At 35.1% G+C, this 20,388-nt stretch overlaps 1 protein-coding gene across 4 annotated transcripts in view; it reads left to right on the forward strand.

The window, feature by feature from the left end:
• Window positions 1-2,198: 2,198 nt before the first annotated feature.
• The window catches only part of LOC120516474 (protein quaking), a 297,803-nt gene continuing 279,613 nt past the window's right edge, over window positions 2,199-20,388 (forward strand). For 3 of the 4 annotated variants that reach the window (XR_005630851.1, XM_039738161.1, XM_039738159.1), the window contains exon 1: window positions 2,199-3,057. Coding sequence is in view for 2 of the 4 variants with exons in the window: in XM_039738161.1 (XP_039594095.1) it covers window positions 2,916-3,057 (142 nt within the window). In the remaining 2 variants the exon portion in view is untranslated. The remainder of the gene's footprint in view (window positions 3,058-20,388) is intronic. The other variant, XR_005630852.1, reaches the window with a different exon arrangement.

Genomic DNA, 20,388 nt, shown 5'->3' on the forward strand with positions numbered 1-20,388 from the left:
AGAGCCCTTCCTGGTCACTTATGGCTGAGCCCTCAAATCACTTCCAATGTCTGTGGAAACCCATCTTTTGCTATGACAACGTCAGGATTGAATGTTCATTAATGGCTTCTGTTGCCCTTGCATTAGACATTTCATTAGTTCTTACGGGCTACTTTGTGCTGCTTCCCATAAAAGAACAGGTGCTACCTACATCAATGTGAAGACCTTGCACTGCCAGCTAATAGGGAGGAGGGTTATAACTTGGCCACTGCCATTTTGTTTTAGATCTTAATAATAACACAACCACTGAGTTATAATTTTCCTGAGGTTGAATCAGGTGCTGCCCACCACCAGGTAGTAGGTACTTGTCCTCATGCCAGTTCTTAATGGTCTCTTTCTGTTTTAGTCATCCTTTCTTTATTTAAATCATCTATAAAGTGAGTCAACTGTCCTCCCAGACTCTTTTCAGTGTGCAACCCATTCTCTTCAGTTTGCTGCCCCTGCATGTTGCCCTACTGGGGTCAGCAGTACATGAACAGGACATAGCACCCTCCAGTGGTGTCCCTTTTCCTGAAATGGATTGTGGGTTTGAATCCCTAGTACCAGTGCAACTTTCCTCTCTCTTGCTCTCCCCATATTACTTTTTCTACTTTTGTTCTGTGTGACCTTGACACAAATGTTCACTACAGTTGAAGAGTGAAACAGCCTCTCTCATTATTTCTGGCAGGCAGTGTGGTGTAGTGGTTAAGGCTTTGGACTTCAAAACGTAAGGTTGTGTATCTCAAATATTGTAAGACCGTAAGTAGCCTTGGATAAAGGTGTCAGCTTAGTAATAACGATTTCTATTTTTTCTTAAGCTGAGAGTAAGGTTGCCTTTTGAGGTTCCCTTTAGTGGTTTCACTTCTAGGGCAATATGCACATGGGAGAACCAGTGCTCCCTGCCCTTCTATCTATCTATCTATCTATCTATCTATCTATCTATCTATCTATCTATCTATCTATCTATCTATCTATCTGTCTATCTTTAGAATGTAATTGGTTAAACTGGAATACGTTTGCAGCAACCATTATACAAAGTGCACATTAATGAAACTAATGCATTGAAAGCTTTAAAAATGATGTTTTTTAATATAAAAATACCTGTATATCCATTTATTTGGTCGCTTGCTATAACATCTTATTAATAATTAAAAAGGGTGCTTCTCACATGATTTGTCTTGTGATCTTTACATCTTTTTAAACCTAATGTCAATAACGGTGTGCACACTTGATATTCACTGCACTTTTATCACACAATGTTTAAAAGTAAACTTGCATGTCTACAGAGTTGCCTTTTCGGGGTCTACTCACAAGTTATACCTCAGTGGAAAAATTCAAAATCTCCTGCGTTTGGAAAAAATACATCTCCTTGCAAGGCATTTAATGTACTGATATGAAGCTGTAGTTAATTAAGCAATATGCATCTGTTTTCGGATTTAACGGTGCACTATTCTTATTCTGTTTTTAAATAAAATACAACTACATGTATGTGCGAAATCTGCACTAAATCTGCGGTGTTTTCTTCTCTGTCCCGATGTGAATGAGGCGAAATGTGCGATCGTTTGTGCCCAGTGATGAACTGGCGCCCCGTACAGGGCTTGTTCTTGTCCTTCGCTTGGTAGTTCGGGGATATGCTCTGGATCCGAGCGGACCTGATATTAAATTGTTCATAAGATATATGGTTGCATACTAGAGAACGTCTAATTGATGTTCACTTTTGCCAGATTACCGCAATATTTACTTCATAATCATATACATTACTGCGTATTTGTTGGCGTAGAACGGGTTCTGCTGTGATGTACACTTCTGAGTAGCAATGACTTTTACACTTGTCCTTCTAACAGCGCAATTGTAATCCATCAAAACTGCAGAATGATATTGAAGCGGGGTGGGGAAGCTGTTCGAGCCAGCGGCAACATGGAAAAGATACACTTATTCAGTGGTGATCGATCTCGGGAATGCGAAGATCAGATTGTAGCGACATATGAGGCTGCTCGAGTTGGAAATTCATACATTTCTACGGCAGCACTTTTCAGCGGCGCTTTTAATCGCTTCACGATCCTCCCATCAGGGAAAAAGCGCGCACCGTAAAACACGGTCCCCCGTTCTCTTCTCTTCTACTCTTCTCTCTGCCTCGTATTTGGGAGCGCGCCTGCTGTGGGTTGGAGCTGCCAGAGCGCGCGTGAGAGAGAGGGTCGAGCTGTCACGTGACGGCGCCGCGAGCTCAGGCACGGCAGCGACAACCAGTCGAGGCGAGAGCGAGACGGCGGCTTCACTGAAACGCTCAGAGTTTACACTGCGAGAGCTAGCGACAGGAGTGGAGCGCGGGGCTGCCGGCTACAAGAGTGCTCCACACACAGGGACCTGACGGACGACACATAGCACCCTCGAAAAAGGGAATCTCAAGCCGCCTTACTTGCACTTAGAGACGTCTCTGTGCACGCGCGCACATACAGACAACCTGACAGTTACGGAAAGAGAAAAGGATAAAGGTGCGCATTGTTGAGAGAGTAACTAGTGGATACAACAGTTCACTCCAAGAAGAAACTACCTCCCTCCTTTTCTTACTCAGTGGGTTTATTTAATTTTGTATCCAACTTACATCAAGTTGAACGTAGAAGGAAGGAATTCGATCATACTGGGACTTGGGCGGCGAGGAGCCTGAAAAGGACTGGATCGCTGGGGAGGCAGCGGCGGTGCACTGGAGGAGACGGGAGAGGAAGAGACGCAGAGAGAGAAAGGGGGGAGTGTGAAATCACGTCGCTTGCTTTCTGTCCCTGGCCTTCTCTTCAAACTTTTAAAAAAAACATTCAGTATTTATTATTTTGTGCATTTTATATACAGCGATTTGTTTTTCCTATCTTCGGGGCTGTGTGTGTTTTTTCTCCTTTTGGAATATGGTTGGGGAAATGGAAACGAAGGAAAAACCGAAGCCAACCCCTGACTACCTTATGCAGCTTATGAACGATAAGAAATTGATGAGCAGCCTGCCTAACTTCTGTGGGATTTTCAACCACCTGGAAAGACTGTTGGATGAAGGTAAAAGCAACATTCAAACATGAACATATGTACACGGATGCTTTGGTTAACTGCGAGGAGAGCGAGAAAATGCTTTGGGGGATGTTGTTAGTTCGCAGAATTAGCGATGATAGTATATTCTGCTAGCGAGTGTCTTTTCGCCATTCTGGGCGAGACCCAAATGCATAGGTCGCAATATAAGGGATTTTTTTTTCATTTCCAGTACTGCAAAATACACATTGCATGGCAGAGGAAATAGGCTGCATAGAACTAGATCTAAATCATCGCAGCGCACAGGCGGTTCCTCTTCGGGGCTCTTGTTCTGCTAGATTATCAATTAAAACAGTTTAATGCAAAACAGCTTGACTGACACAATAAGAAATACTCGACAGGCACGAGGTAGGCAAGTACGTATAGGTATCAGTTTCACGATGCTCTAGTACGCCCAATTTTTGTCTGCCAGTGCCTAAATGTTTCTTTCCCACAGCAGGACAGGTCCCACTGCGTAGAGTATACAGTAGCGCTGCACCAGTCCAATGAAGTGTGTTAGATTAGTTTAACCTACTTGGTGGATTGTTTGCTACCCAGAACTTCAAACCCGTTGGTATTTAGTAGACAGAAAGAGAGAGAGAGAGAAACGTTAGATGCGGATTTGCAAAGTGAGGACTTGTTAAACCACAAATGGTACAGCGATATATTTTTAGTTAAGGATCATAAAGTAGGAATGACAGTTGTTTTCTCCCCTGTAAGTCATGCATGATCGTCAATGGAAAGTTTCCTTACTCAATTGTTAAACAAAGATTCAGGATGAAATGTATCTGCAAAAGAACAACGCCATTGTCTGAAAACTTTACTTTTCAGCAAAATATATTCTGCATTTGCCCGTTATCTTGAAATACATGGACAAGAGTGGGGATTTCTAGTGATGGGATTCCGCTAGCGGATAGAAAAAAGGAAAAAGTAGGCTCAACTAAAAAAAGTTTATTTTACTGTATACCAACGTTTAACTTAAATAAAGCTCCAGTCAATTTCTGAAGTTAGCAAATTTTATCAAACGATGAATGCTGCTTATGTTCTGATATCAGCCATTCCAATACCGAACGCAAATTACACGTTTAAACTGTTTTTCACAGCATTAACCAATATCACAAACTACGGGCAGTGTGGAATAAAGCTAAACCGGAATATAAAATCCATCTTCAGATTGTCGACCGTTTATTATCTGCGTTTTGTGTGCATGTAATCAATGGGTGTGGATCTAAGCGGGCCAAAACTTTCTGGAATTTTTTGTTGCGTAAAAATGGTAAATTGTCTGCAGATGCCTCTCTTTCGGCACTAGGTGGCTCCGTCTCTTTCGTTTAAACAAATACACGGGGGAGCAATGGGATTACTGGGCTATTAACGGATCTCCGGTAATCTTGTTTAGAAGTGACTTTGATTATCAGAGCGACTCTAAGCAAGTTATTGAAATACTGAACAAAGCTGTCGCCCGAATTATGGCTGATTGAATACATTATTGCACTTATCGACTGAATTCCTTTGCTAAGTAGGAAAAGTCATGTCATCAGAAAGCAAGTTTAGCGTAGCAAAAGCTCTTCAATTCTCTCATCGGCTCTGTAGCAAGCGCGCTTATTTTAGTAACCTTTGTCACCATTCTTGTCTATTTGACATAATCAGTAATTTTTGCTGTTACTTGGTGCAACTGGATAATCTTCTTTTACACTTGACAAGTGACACTTAGTGTATGTAACTGAATTCTAAAAATAGAAAGGATGTACTCTACCAGCTGTTATGTGCGTAGTACTTTAAACAAAACAGATAAGAAAGTGTTTTTTTCCTGTCTGTGAATCTGTCCGTTTTTCCTGCCATTGTTAGCTAAACATTTTTAGAGTCAAAGTTGCAGTCATCAGACTTCTCCTGTTAAGTTTAAACGGAAGCAAAATTTGACTTAGGTTGACTTCACTAAGGGGATGTTTGCATTTTTTTCCAAGATATATAAATTACAATAATATACCAGTGTCTTTTTTGACAACACTAATTTTACGTAGCATTTACATATCTATCTATCTATCTATCTATCTATCTATCTATCTATCTATCTATCTATCTATCTATGTATTTGGGTGACTCATTTATGTAAGGCTACTTTCAAGGTCAGTATCCATTACAGTTGTTTACACATGCTGTATTTATGACGATTGGAGCACAGACAGGTTAAATGTCTTGCTCACTGTAACACTGTGTCAGAGATGTGAACTGATCCAACACCTTTGTGGTTTAGAGTTTAATGCTTTACCCACTACAGTGCCTAAATATGACTAATTTAAGTATGCTCAGACAAGTCTTTGATTGCTTAATATGATTTTGGTCTTTTGGTGAAACAAATTTCTAAAATGAGTGCTTTTTGTTGCATATTTTCTTTTGCATTGGGTTTGCTGTGCTGTACTCCTTCAGTAGAACCCCCTTTTTTTTTTTTTTTTTTACTTGTGTCAAAAAATAATCCTTGTTTGATTTTTGCAGTAGCTATTTAAGCAGTCCAAGCAGTAGATGTTTTCAAGATAACTTTCCTAATACTGTGTTACTAATTTCAGTTATTCCAAAGAACACAATTATTAAAAATGCTAACAGAAATACTTTATTTTCTATAAATGATCTTGACTTGATATAAAACTCATTGACATTGTTAATTAGGAATCAGATAAGCAGGATAGTAACATAGACTTCACAAGCAGCCCATGTTTCCTCTTAGTTTCTTATTTCTTCTTTCAAGTGACACACAAACCATTAATTACAATATAGCAAGAGCTGTTCAGAGTGACAATATGTTGTGGAGATCCAAAGACATCCTTTTAAGGTGATGTCTTTAAATGTAAAGGAACAAATTTGTTTTCAGATGTGTCATGTTTTTTGTAATTTTGCTCAGTGAAGATTTGAAAGTATTAAAAAAAAATATGCTAGCCCTATGACCTTCAAAGTGCATGCTTGGATTGTAGTGCCACAGGGTGGCCATTGTTACTGCTATATGCTTAACCAGTCACTATTACATTACTTGACTTTTGCCATTTAAATACTGCACTAGCAAAATTTAGTAGATAGATACTTTAAAATGAATCCCTTCAATTATACAGATATGCCATGTTTAAATGTGGTCTTAGTCATAGCTGGATGTGGCAAAACATTTGCTATATAAATTAAATGCTTTAACTGCATCTTCCTGTTTTCTGTTCCTGATTTAAGTGTTCTTTAGTTATTGAGATGAGACTTTAGTCATTTTAAGCAAATTTTAAACATTTTTAAATAACTAAGCCACTATCATCCTGTATAATGTAGTAGAGAGTAATTTTTGAAATGTTTGAATTGCTGTTGATTTGAATATAGTCTGTAAAAGCAAAATAACAATTTGAGAGCAGATTTTTTTTAAGACTAATGGGGGATGTACTACTACCAGAGAAATTAACTTTTTTTAGTTAAGGTAGATTGTGATTTTCATTTTGTCAGAATATTACCTCCACCATATTTTACTGTCCATATAACTTTTATGTATAGCTTTATTTAGACCCCCCCATTTGATTATGTCATTACAATCCCACTTTGTCATGATCCATTAATTAAAGGTGACTTCTTACCTTCCATGTAAAGTAACTAAGCTCCTTGGTTTGAATGTGTGTCTTTTAAATGAGAAATGCATTGTTTTATTTTTGTTAGGATTGAGTTTAGTTTTAGGCTTTGTTTTTTGCAGACAGTTGATCTTTTGTCATTTTGCTCATGTATCCATACTGAGGTGTTTCTGCTGCATTAAGCTTTGCTTTTGCAGCTGTCTTGTCTAGCATTAAGTTGGAAACTGCTGTGTGTGGATCAGCAGCATACTTTACACTGTAAGGACAATGAAACTCAGCAGGCATTTACTGAGAAACGCATAGATAAGACAATGCTGAAAATAGTTTTAGTGAACTGTGCTGTTTCACTTCTGCATTATGTTGTTACATTCTGGCTCATTTACTGTAGACAAATGCTGTAAAGTAATCTTTTTTTTTAAACCATTAGAGGCTAAGTTATAGCGAACATAATATAGTATTAATGTAAAATATGACATGGGGCTGAAGGCTTTGATTTAAGTTGTTTCTTTATATTGTTATCAAAAGGATTTTTGAGCCATTAATTGAATATATGAACTAATTTGTTATCTGCTGTTAATCGATTAAGGCAAAGCTAAGACTTTATAGATGTTGTATTATTATTATTTTTTAATTAAATATATGTTTAGAATTTAAGTGTGTGCTTTGAGTGACAAGTGTCCCTGATCTGAATATCTTTGCAGATGATAGCCTTCTGAATAACACATGCTGTTTGTCTTAAGACAGTAATAAAGGAAATAGATATTGGAGGAAGAGCTATAAAAAGTGAATGATGCAGTTTTTACTCTGTCTTTGGAAGTTTATAGAAAGTTTGAAATGATTGACTAAATTTTACAATTAGACATTATTTTATACAGGCAGATGTTGTGAAAGAATGTCAAAATATTAACTCTGTTGTTCAGAAGTTCTTATTAAGTATGGTCTAGTTCTGAATTGGAGCTTAAACTGTACTTAACATATTGTCATGTGTATAATTAAAAATAATTAACTGTTGGCAAAGATACTGTCTTAAATATAAATCTCTTTTCATATTACAGTATATGCGTTGCTTGCATTTGTTTACTGACTGAAGAACTATATAGTGTTATTGTAAATTGTGTGTAATGTGTTGCATTGATAGATTTATTCATATCTTATTATTGTATCTTTCTTATTTTGTCCTACCCCAGAATTCTGTACAAAGACATTTACAATGCAGCATCTAAGAAAAGCATACTGTCACTCTATATTATGATTATAATAAAACAAAGTCTTTTTTCCTTATAGGCAATTTTAAGGATAGAAAGCTTATTCATCAGTATTGTTATTTCAAGAAACTGTTTTTATGTCTGAGGGTGGTAATTTGATTGACTTGTTATTGTCAGTTTAGTAAACGTACTAGCATGGATATATTTCTGGAGAAGATCATTCCATTTTTATGGAATCGGTAAATTATATTCTCATAATGCATCTGGTAAATGCCTGTTGCTAACAGGAAAGATTCAGGCTACCTGTGATGTGTTAGTGGATTTAAAAAAAATTTTGGCAAGAAGGACATTTATTAAAAGAATGGTTTCACATTTATTGAAAACCAGACTTGCACCTCAACGAGTTCTGTCACAAATAATATTACATAATGTTAAAGGCTAATTTGTGTGAACATAAAGAGGATTGGATTTAATAAATGGTGCATTTCCATCTTTGGTATTTATTATTCCTGCATTCAGACTGTTTTGAAAGTAATTAAACATCATGGCTATGCGCTTTTTTAATTGTGCAATTTTGGAAAAACATACTATTAAAATGCGGAAAATGGACATGTGAATTTGACAGGAGGATAAAATGTTTTTATAAATGGTTTGTAATTGTCACAATTTACATCTACAGTATGTTACGGATAGACTTGATTCAGTAAATTGATTATTTTTCATATTCTTGTGAATGACATGGTTTCTATTGAAACTTGGAAAAGACTGATCAAAATAAAAAATTGGAAGCATCGATTTTCATTCTTCTAAATATGTAGAAAATTGTTGTTTTTAACATGATTTATTTTTAACAAATAAATCAGTATTTTTCATTTTTTTGTATTGTGTATATATGTGTGTGTGAATATGCTTACATACTACATGTTTGTATTGATCTGATTTATTGCTCACTTCTTAATATTTTATTCAACAATTCTTTTGGAATAAAAGTGCATATGTAACAATAGCACAAAATGACATGGTACTTCATTTTCCTTTATAAAATATATAAAAGTTTGAGAATAATCATTTATGATTGCTTTATGTGCCATATATAGCATAGTGATTGGTTATAAATTATTTTAGAAAATATGTAGACTTGCAGGGAATGTCTTGTGTACACTGTGATCTTTCAGTTACAGTATTTTCATTTGAAATCCGAGTAAGGCATAAGTATACAGTATGTTGCCATGTAACTCTTGGTCTTTTTATTTAACTGCGACTTTATTAAATTAATGTTTTTATAATAGAAATGTAGACAATGCCCTTTAATGGATTTGTGTTTTTATTTGTGAATTGGTACAAGGAAAAAAAGATATATATAAAATGTACGCTTTTATCTCCTGTTGTGTGCAACTTTAGTGGCAATACGATAAAACAAGTGCTCTTTTTATTGAGTCCAATATAATAATACTTTCTCATTTAAAGCCTAATTTTCATACACTGACTGGAATTACACTTATAGCCCTAGTTACTTATTCTGTAGCATCTTGACTTTGTTTAATGCTTCCTTTCTGCATCAGTTACTGCATTTACATTTATTCATCAGTATGCACATAATTTTATCAAATACTTTACAGACCTTGCTTGTAATTTGTAAGGATTATGCATACATTTTACTCCTAATGTAACATGTACAGTGTGTAAATCAACATATTCGGAAGTGCCTATTTAAGATTAAAGGTGCATGCTTCTTTTAGAACAGCAGGCATAATTATTGATACGTGGTTTAAAATGTTTTCTAATTAGTTTTCAGTATTTTGTTTTCTTTAGAACTCAAGATGATAGAGCAAATCAATTGAAAAATGTTGCAAATACTATAAAATGTTTGTTATCTGCTATTTATAATTCATCAGGCAGTGTATAATAAAAACAATCACTGACTACTGACATTTTTGAACAATTCAATTAACACATAACAGAGTTCTATGTAAATCATCTATTTTTCTATGACTTGCAATACAAACGCATTGTTCTAAACCTTTCTAAAACATTGTGTAAATAGTTTAACTTAATTCCTTCTGGTGAACCACCAGGAAACACAAATTAGATAAGTGAATTATTGAAGTTTGCTTCAACCTTTTAATGCCTACATTAGGCCTTTTGCCAGTAAACACTATTGTGACTTTTTATTTAAAATATTGCTTATGCCAGAAGGCGTATTAGTAGTTTCTTTACACCCCTTTGGTGTTGGCCCTTGTAAAATTTCAATAAATTTACAAATGACTAAAACAAACAAACAGGATTTTTTTTGTCAGTTTTGGAGTAAAGTTGCTGTTACTGTCAATTTTGCTCCCTTCTCTTGCATGTTCTTTAACTCTTAGTCCCAAATGTTTACATTCCATATATCTATTTTCAGACTTGAATATCGTGATCAGGGCCTAATACAGTGGATAAAGAAAGGAATCTGCCCATGGTGGAATGCTGGGCCATCTGACATTGTTCATCTTTTTTTTTTTCTGCTGCTTTGAACTGCATAGTAATACGGTACTTGTAATTTAACAAAACACCACATAGTATAATTCGAGTACTTGCGCAATTGAGTAACATACTCAACAAGATAAATGTAAAATTATTTTGAAGGAAGAGTCCAAAACTGATTGAAAAATAATCTTTAATTTATGTAGTTGTCACGGCATACATGCCTAGGTTTTTAGCCTCTCTTTTTTTTGTTTGTAATTTACATGCATTTTCATGTTTTGTTCTGTTTTCAGTCAAGTACAGTATTGTTCTTTGTAAAGTGTCTGCTTTTTAGTGTTGTTGTGTGGGGTGTAATAGGTATGGAAAGTATTTAAATGTACTTCACAAAGTCTAATCATACTGTACTCGTTTTGAGTCCATACATCCATCCATTATCCAACCTGCTATATCCTAACTACTGGGGTCTGCTGGAGCCAGTTCCAGCCAACACGGGGCACAAGGCAGGAAACAAACCCTGTGCTGGGTGCCAGCCCACCGCAGGGCGCACACACCCACACACCAAGAACACACAAGGGACAATTAAGAATCGCCAATGCATCTAACCTGCAAGTCTTTAGACTGTGGGAGAAAACCGGAGTACCCAGAGGAAACCCATGCAGACATGCGGAGAACATGCAAATTCCACGCAGGGAGGACCTGGGAAGCGAACCCAGGTCTCCTAACTATGAAGCAGCAGCACTACCACTGCGCCACCATGCCACCCTGAGTCCATACAATGTATGTTAAATTGCCATTGATATTCCTAACATTTATCAGGCTGTTAACTTGTTCTTATTTAGATGGTAATAAAAAAAAAAATAGATGTTACTATGTGGATGCAGGAATTAAAACCGGAGAATTGTACATTTCATTTGGGTTTTAATAGCTTTCATTTCAGATTTGTGAAGCATAGCTCATAAAATAAGAAAAACTGCACACTTAATTGAAGCACATTTTGTTATCTATATCTTCATCATATCTATTCTTGTCTTTTTGGAGCAAGTTGGCGCTAATGAGAGAGTACAGCTAATATCCAGTTAGAGAAACTGCCATCATTATGTGGAATTAATTAATATTGTTATATTTCAAGTTATAATGCTTACAGCCACCTCTGATTAGCATAGGGAGAATACTAGAGCAATTTATCACTCATGCACACCCAAATAGTGTCAGCATAAAGATGACACTGATGAATTGATTTAGTAGTTGGCCTTTTGGAGACCATTGGCATAACTGTATTGGTGTATGACTGCCTTTTTGAGAATGTAATTCTGTGGCAACCAGCTACATTTCTCAATTCAGAATATCATTTTATAAACTAGTGCAAAAGTCTGTACTGATGAAGGAAAAAAAATGCACTTCAGGTCCCTTCTCTACTTGACCGGATCTGCTGTTGTTTTGTATGTATAACACCACAATTATGATGGAATTATTATTATTTTTTTGACTAGCTGTATAAGCTGTAAGTTTAGCTATGATGATAATGCTCAATGTATAAGATTAATGCTAATTTACCTTGTTTATCCTATATTATACCATGCTGATATCAGTCAAAATGGAGCGCACAGATGTGAAAAATACAAAATAGGTAAGCTTAAACTGTTAATGTACTGGCATAATAAAAAGTAAAATTTACCATAGTAATTATCAAGGAATTCCTGAACGAAAAATGTGTAGCCTTCATTATTGATTCATGAATTGTGAATTTTTTCAGTAGAGCTAACTAATGGTAGTTCTAGACACCGTCTTGAAAATAAAATCAAGTAAATGAGATAATATAATGCATTCAAATAATACAAAATCCACGCAGCCCTTTGTGCATTACACCCATCATTGGTCTCCCCTGGTGCATTGAGCATGATTGTTAGAGCAGGGTTTGGGGTGATTGAATGCAGTCATCAGTGTGGCAGCTTGCTGCAACCCTCTACCATTACAAACAGTAGAAACTTGTGATCTGCTCGCGGCAGCCCAGGATCCAAAAGTGGGTCACGACCTAGTGGTTGAGAGACACTGTTTTAATATACATATTCAATACACCATCCAAATAAATTGCTTTTTAACTGAGAAAATCTTATTTTTCTTATGTTTTAAAGTATGTTAGATACTGGGAAGATAATGTAAGTTCTTTAAAAAGCCAAATTTTTGTCTTTTTATTATAATAATTATAATAATAATACATTTTATTTATATATCATAATGCCCCCTACTTACTTGTATAAATGTATTAAGACATCTTTGAGCATACATTATAATGTCAATATGCTGGTTTGCTAAAAGATTCTGAGCAATTGGTAGAAGGCTGAACTTTTAGCTACAAAGTTGACTCCTTGTTGATTAAAGTGTTTATTTTCCTCTCAATTACAAAGGTAATCAAAGTTTAGAATTTCTTATCAAGTTGATGTTTAACTGCATAACTTCTGCTGAAAAAAAGAAATTTTGAAAAGGCATAGCAGCACATAGAAAGAAAACAGAACTGGAAGACTCATTAGCTAGACATTGGCATTATTGCAATACAGCCATATACAAATTTTAACAGTTAAAATATATCTTTTTAAAAATCTAAAAATGAAAAATATAAAAAATGTACACCTCAGTACTAGATGAAATAAAACAGGAGTGGACAGCACTGCTCATAGCGATCTGTAATGTATTTAAACACACTTGCTTCTGCAGTCTGATGATGATCTGAAAGCTTATGAACTACAAACAATAAGGCAAATGTCTGGGGCCACATTCACCTACCATACACCAGGCAGTAGGGGTGTAAAGAGGTACAGTATATCCAATATTTTTCTCCTTCAACCAGTCAGCTTTCAGGTTAGCCAGGGAGGTCATAAAAGAGGAGATGCTTGAAAAGCTATATAAAATCTGGAGTGAAAGAAAAAAAGGCCCTCTGAAATTTTTGAAAACTTGTTTAGATGAAATATATCATTGTCATTTCTATTGCTAAGATAAACAACAAATATATATAAATAAACTATTGTTAAAAAAAGTTGTTTTCTTTCATACATGTGGTCCTTGCTTTGTTATATTAGAGAGTGACTTTAAAACCTAATTGGTTAAAGGTGATTGAATAGCAACCTTATAGTTGTTCCTGCAACAATAGTGACCTAACTACATCAGATTAACGGTAATATAGGTGTGCATATCCCTGCAAATGAAGGCATTAAGAAAAAACAAAAAAAACATAAATTACTTGGTTAAAGTTTTGAGCAAGTTTTAATCCACAGCTGTCATTTTTTTTTAAATGTCAGGTTAAAAAAAATCAACAATTCTGAACTGTAGTAAGCCTGATACAAGTGATCATGTTTAGTCAAAAGAAGGTCCTGGTCACATTAGCCGACTTACCTTTCCAGCAATTTTTTTCACCCTTCATTTATATAATCTTACATAATCTTAGCCAGTCCGCGGCACACTCCCATGAAGACTATTAACTAATGTGATATACCCAATGACTGAGACCAACTGGTCTGTGACTGCCTAGGATAAAATCAAATGGGTTTGATCTTCTCTTTAGTTGGAGGGTTGGGCTGTGTATGCTAGAGAGCTGACAATTAAATGAAAAAAAATGAATACTCATCTGGAACTACAATACATAGAATGTAATGATTGGGAATAAAAAACACGTGTTTTGAACCTCACAATTGTAAGAGAAGCTCGTCTGTAAGATGTCTTGTGTTTTACATTCCATAACAGAGTGAAAAAAAAAAATAAAGGTCAGAGATTGCTGCTGAACTTTCCACAGCTGTTTGCATATTACCAGCTGCATAAGGTAGCACTCTTGGCTGTCAAAAAAAGAGGCCAGCATGACTGTACTGAAAGATTGGTGCTCGGTAAATGTGACATTGGCTGTGATTTTTCAATCGTATAATTTGACTTGGTGAGGTGTCGAGATCACTGACATGCCCCACAACAAAAATTTCTATAATGTGCCTTTGGCTTTAATAGAGCAGTAGGCTGGTTAAGGAGGTGTTTGTTGCGAGCGACTTGCATTCATGCTCTGTTTGCATACTAGAGTTTCACCTCTGTGTGAAGTTAGAATGTGTGGCACATCTAAAGCAACTATCAAATATCCACACATTCAAATCGAGGCTAAATTAACTTTCTCGCTCTCTGCATGTTTTCCATGTTTACAAGCTTCAGTCACAAGTGATTGATATTCTCTTTTATATTTTGTATTTGTACCTTCATTTTCCTGACATTCTGCATAGTTGCCAGCCCTGATATTTAGCACTTCCCACCTGTTAATGCTTCGTCACATTTTATTTTTGTTACCTATTTCAGTTTTCTACTGCTAGCATTTCATAACAAATCCCTGCTCATTTTTTATTTTATTATTATTATTACCATGCTTATTTTAACTTCACCTGTTTGTTGTCTGGTACAAATCTTGTAATTAATATTTAACCCACTTCCTATTGTCCAAATGACTTGATGTCTTGCACACTTACCCACTTCTGATGACAATACATGAACCAATAATTAGTTTCACTAATTGATTAATTAATCCGTGTTAAGAAATGAAATTTTCATATGAAGAATAAAGATTTCACCAATAGATGGCGCTAGTAACGGATAGAAATATTAAAGGAAGTGTTAAAATATTGATTACAAAATTATACTAAAACAAACACATGACTAAAAAGTTGAAAATAATATATATAATTTATTATATATATAATGTGTGTGTGTACTAAAAAGTAAATCACTCATACAATAAAAGGTGGGTGCTTTTGCTGAGATTTTAAGAATTGTTTTTTGAATGTTGATTGATGAAATACACCCACGCTTTTATTTTACGGGTGATGTATGAAAGACTAATTTTTTACTTTTTTAGTAGACTGTTTAACTTAATATAAGCGTGGTTTTTAAAAAGTATTTATATATATATATATATATATATATATATATATATATATATATATATATATATATTGTTTTTAAGAACATTATAAACTGTACTAGCTGACCTAAGCAGTCACAAATGGCAAGTGGACAAATCAAATGCAAGTGAGAACAACACAAATTATTCAATTTTTGAGAACATTGTACTTTTAAGGATACTTTCTGTGTTGTGAAATTTGTGAATTGTTATTCATCTTTTAGCCTACATGAAAAATTCAGTGGTTGCTCAAATATCCAATAGATGCACAACTCAAAATAAGCTCTTTCAGGTTAAAAGTTTCATTAGCAACTGTTGGATAGAAAGTTCTTACCATCTACATAAGGAGCAGCAACAGATCCTGTATATGCTCCAAAATTGTATGAAGTGATTTTGCATATTTAAATGCTAGGAAGAAGTGACTTGCAGCTTAAGTGATACACTTACTTTACTGTATCATGTATGTGATCTAAATTAGCCTTGCTTTGAATAGAATGTGCTTAATGTATTTCATCATATCTTAAAAAAAGGTTTTGCTGGATTCCAGTTGATTTACCTTTGTTTCATAACAGTGCCCCCAATCTGTTTGGTGCTTTCAATTGTAGAATGCAGACTATATAGTTGTCAGGTCAGCCACTAAACCTAATTATTTCCTGATAGTGGGTCACAGTGAGCTGGAGGGATCCTGGCATTATTAAGCATCTTGACTTCATGACTCAAGACATTAAGAAAAAATCCAGTATGCATGTGGGAAATCTACGTTTATCTTTCCTTTTTTGGAAAAATCTTGATTGAAAGCATTGAATGTGCAGAGATAAACCCTGTCATTCTGTTGCACCCATCTTCTGTAACACACTACAAACATTATTTTATAAAATATCTTACAAAGAGCACACAAGCACAGGGCAATATCAAAGAACAATCAAAAACAGTTGAAGACTATACTAGGTCTGTAAATCTGTGTCACTAAACAGTGAGGGAAATGCTGTGCTATTCTGGAAAATCAGGCAAACAATAACAAATAATATGGCACTAATAAGAACCAAAGTACTTTTGTACAGGACAGACAGACTCTCCAAGTATCACTGTTGATATAAATTCTTTAAACATACCTACCAAATAAAACCTACACAGTCCTTTACAGATGTGGCAAACGTTTTAGGCAAATTTGTAATCTGTTTTTCTAACAGTTTTTGTATGAGACACATTAATATGTTTCTGGTAATTAAAATAAACTGTTCCACAATTTACTTGTAATCTGCTGGTATTTGCAAAGTTAGTGAATGCACTGCCACAGCTTGCCATTTTAACTACTCACTGGTTGTTTTCTTTTATCAGCCAAACATAATCCGGTCATCTAGACAGTGAGTTGTATAAATATTTGAAAGAATTGATTAATACAAGTAAAGACAGTGTACTGGCTGTCTGTTACCATTGCAAGACCTTTTTAACAAAGGTATAATTCCTTGAATCTCAACAAAATCAATCAATCAATTAAAAAATTATGCCAATTCATAAACTACGTTCTCTATACATTTCTTGCTGTTCTTATGGTTATCAATAAGTTACCTCACTAGAAAGCTGAATTTAAAATATTCATTCCTAAAACTTTTTTTTTTCTTTTTTAATTCCGTCTTCTGCAGTGATCATTTCTTTATTTAACATGGCTTTGCAGCTTCATGTTTAGCAAGGCACTTGTTATTTAGCTGTCCAGTAGTTTTCTTGAGTTAATTTTATTGAACTGGTACACTGATGGCTTCTTGAAACTAAGGCAATTAACACAGCCCAGTAATATGTGGTATGAGGAAATTAAGCATTTACGATATGTAAAGCATAATAATCCAGAGCACATGTAAATACATTTGTGCAATATTAAAATAAACATGATGTTGTACATCTGCTAGGAATTTTCAAAAATTATTTTTTTCTGGAATTAGGAATCTAAACACCAGGAATCCAAAAAAAAAAAAAAACCAACAACAACTGGGTTTCTGTAATTCTCTAATTTACTTGATCAAGTGTAACACTATTCACTTACTACTTTTGGTTAAAAAGAACAAAAAGAAAGCACTCTTTCAGGATATGTATGCATTTTTAAGTTTATTGTATTCTGCTTTCAGTTTTTTTTTTTTTGTATAAATAGTAGTATTTTACCAAAATATCTTTAAAGAACCTCTTAGGCATATAAAAGAAAAATCTTAATAATACTTGAATGTTTAAAGCTTTAAAGCTTACTTACTTTTGCAAAGCAGGCAGAAATATTTTGAAGATATTGGGAAGAGTCCTACAGGTTTGGTTGAATCTCACTATGAAAGCTTTTTAATGACTTGATGAAGTTTATTGTTAGATTCAAATAAAATAAGCATAAAGTATCCATTAAAGCCTGAAACTATTCCAATGCCCAAAGGCAAGCAGTTATTTCAGAACAAGAGGTCTGAAGAAAAATATTATTCATTGGTATCACACACACACAATATCTTAAAATGATGCATTATAAACGGACATAATTATTATATATAGAAACAACTTTATTTATCCCTAGGGAGCGATTTTGTTTTTTTTTACAGAAGCTCTTTAAATCTATCTATCTATCTAAGCCTAAAACTAAACCTAAAAGTGCAACAATTTTTTGTGACCTTTTTTGTCACGCTTTAAATTGGGCTTATTTTAAAACCTACATATATATGTTTGGTATAATTCTTTTCATAATTTATCGAACTTTGATGTGATGTTGTTAGATTTTCAGAGTGTTATTCAATTTTTAAATTATAAACTAAAAAAATATCAAGAACTCACATCCCATGAGACAAGACTTTGTGCCAAAAGATTTAACCACGCCCGAGGACGGAAATAAAAGACAGAGTAGGACAGCTGCTGTACAGGCTTTTAAATGTTTGAAGCACCATACGAGATGCAGATCACACGGCAGCAGCAGCAAGCCAGCAGCTGATCAAGCAAAGAGAAGGTAAAAAAAAAAAAAAAATCTGAACTTGTTTCCCATTGTATCACTATTTAAAAGGGGGTTTCGGAGGAGAGACCGCGTCTTCACAACACGAGAGGCAGAGATGCGAAGTGGCTGGTGCATAGCGCAGGTTGGGGGTTTGGTGAGCAAAGCAAACAGGGGGAAACCCCCTAGTAAATACATAAATTGGTAGATAAATATATGTACACTTATACTGTGATCTGAAAACACACCATAATGATTTGAAAAGAAAGAAAGCTTCTGACTTGGCAGTCACTGTCACAGTGAGGCATTCTTCAGGTATATTGATGTTGGTATAAAGGAGCCTCAGTAGCACTCTTGACACACTTCTGCTGAATAATTTGTTGGTTGAAAGTTCTCAGTATAAATGTGTCCGAGAGAAGATTGTTCATAATGGTACTCAGTTTTGATTTAATTCTCTCCTTTGGTACTACCTCCAGGGTGTTCAGAGTGTGTTCCATAACTGAGCCTATCCTTTTAATTAGCTTGTTCATTCGGTGGGCCTCTCTTGAAGTGATATTATTAGCCCAGCACACTATAGCATACAAAACCTCACTGGCCTTCATAGAGATATAGAAGATGTGAAGGATGTTGCTACCCATATTAAAAGAATGCAGTCTTTTAAGAAAAAAGAACCAGCGCTGCCCTTTCTTATGTAGTTCCTCTGTGTATTGTCCAACCTGTCATTGATGTGGAACCCCAAGCACTTGTAGGAGTTCACCACCTCAACATCCACCTCCTGAATAGTGACCAGACATACAAGTGAAAGTCAAAATCTACTTCCTTACTTTTGTTGATGTTAAGATGCAGACATTTCTTTTTGTCCCATTCTTTGTTCTATTCTCTGTCTCTCCCCCTTATTGATATAACCCATAAGTGCATTTGAGAATTTCTGCAAGTGTCATGACCTGGTGTTATAGTGTATTTATTGTCTGAGGTGCACAGAGTTAAGAGAAAGGCAGACCAGACAGTTCCTTGTGGTGCTCCAGTATTGCTCACATCCATATCAGAAACTCAATCTTTAAGTCTCATAAACTGTGGTCTGTCCAGAAGATAGTCCATCATCCAGGATACTATAGGCTCATTCACCTACTTATCTCTGAGCTTACCCCTTAACAGGTATGGTTAGATGGTATTGAAGGCAGTGGAGAAATCAAAAAACATTGTCACAGTGCTGCCAGCTTTGTCCAGCTGAGAATAAGCCTTGTGGAACAGATAGATAATTGTACTCTCAACTCCTAAATTTGTCCAGTAGACAAACTACAGTGGGTCCAGATGGTCTACCGCAAGAGGACTCAAAGTCCAGGACCAGCCTCTGAATGATCTTCATAATGTGAAACATGCTTGGCCTGCAGCAATTAAAATAGGTAGGTAGCTTAGTCTTTAATTTTATAAATCTGTTTGAGAAATAAAAGGTACTATTATATTTTGCATAATAGCACCATGCCACAGTTTGCTTCTTCAGTAAAACATTTTTGCTTATTATCTTTATATAGTAATATCCTACCCTGTGCTTACCATCCAAAAGACTTTTAGTGAAAGATGCCACTGGACTGTAAGCGCAAAGCACAATTTGTGTTTCTGTTAGGACAGGCTATACATCTAAAGTCAAGGCAGCATCTGATGATTCCTTTCCTTATCTTTCAGGAGGTTTTGTGTCTGTGCAGCACTCCTTTTGTGTCTTTAATCACGTCTTTCTTTCTATGTCATGTTGCCTCTGTTTAATGAGCTATTATGTATCCTGCAAGCCAGCTGAGTTAGCTGAAAGGTCTGTGCAAAACATTATGCTGATTATTACAAGTCTTCAAAAATCAAAATAAAAGTTTATTTTACTTAATTAGCTTCCAGTCTGTTAACTTTGCTGTATGAAAAGTACAAATCATGTACATATTTCTCTTCATCCTTAAATTATAAAGACTATTTAGATAAGTTCAAAATTATTATACAGATTTGTACTTTTTCTTAGTCAGTGCATGATTTTGACTGCATATTAGAATTTGTTATTAGCTTCATCATATTAAAATCCATAGCAGTGCATAATACTAGTGCGGTATATATGATGAAAATAATTTGGAAGTTTACATTTTTAAATGCGTGTTAGACATATATTTTAGTTATTTATAAAAGGCTGTTTATAGGCATGGTTAACAAAGAACGGCTTCCTTA

This window comes from Polypterus senegalus, chromosome 16 (assembly GCF_016835505.1).
Source record: "Polypterus senegalus isolate Bchr_013 chromosome 16, ASM1683550v1, whole genome shotgun sequence".
In the NCBI taxonomy this organism is placed as follows: domain Eukaryota; kingdom Metazoa; phylum Chordata; class Cladistia; order Polypteriformes; family Polypteridae; genus Polypterus; species Polypterus senegalus.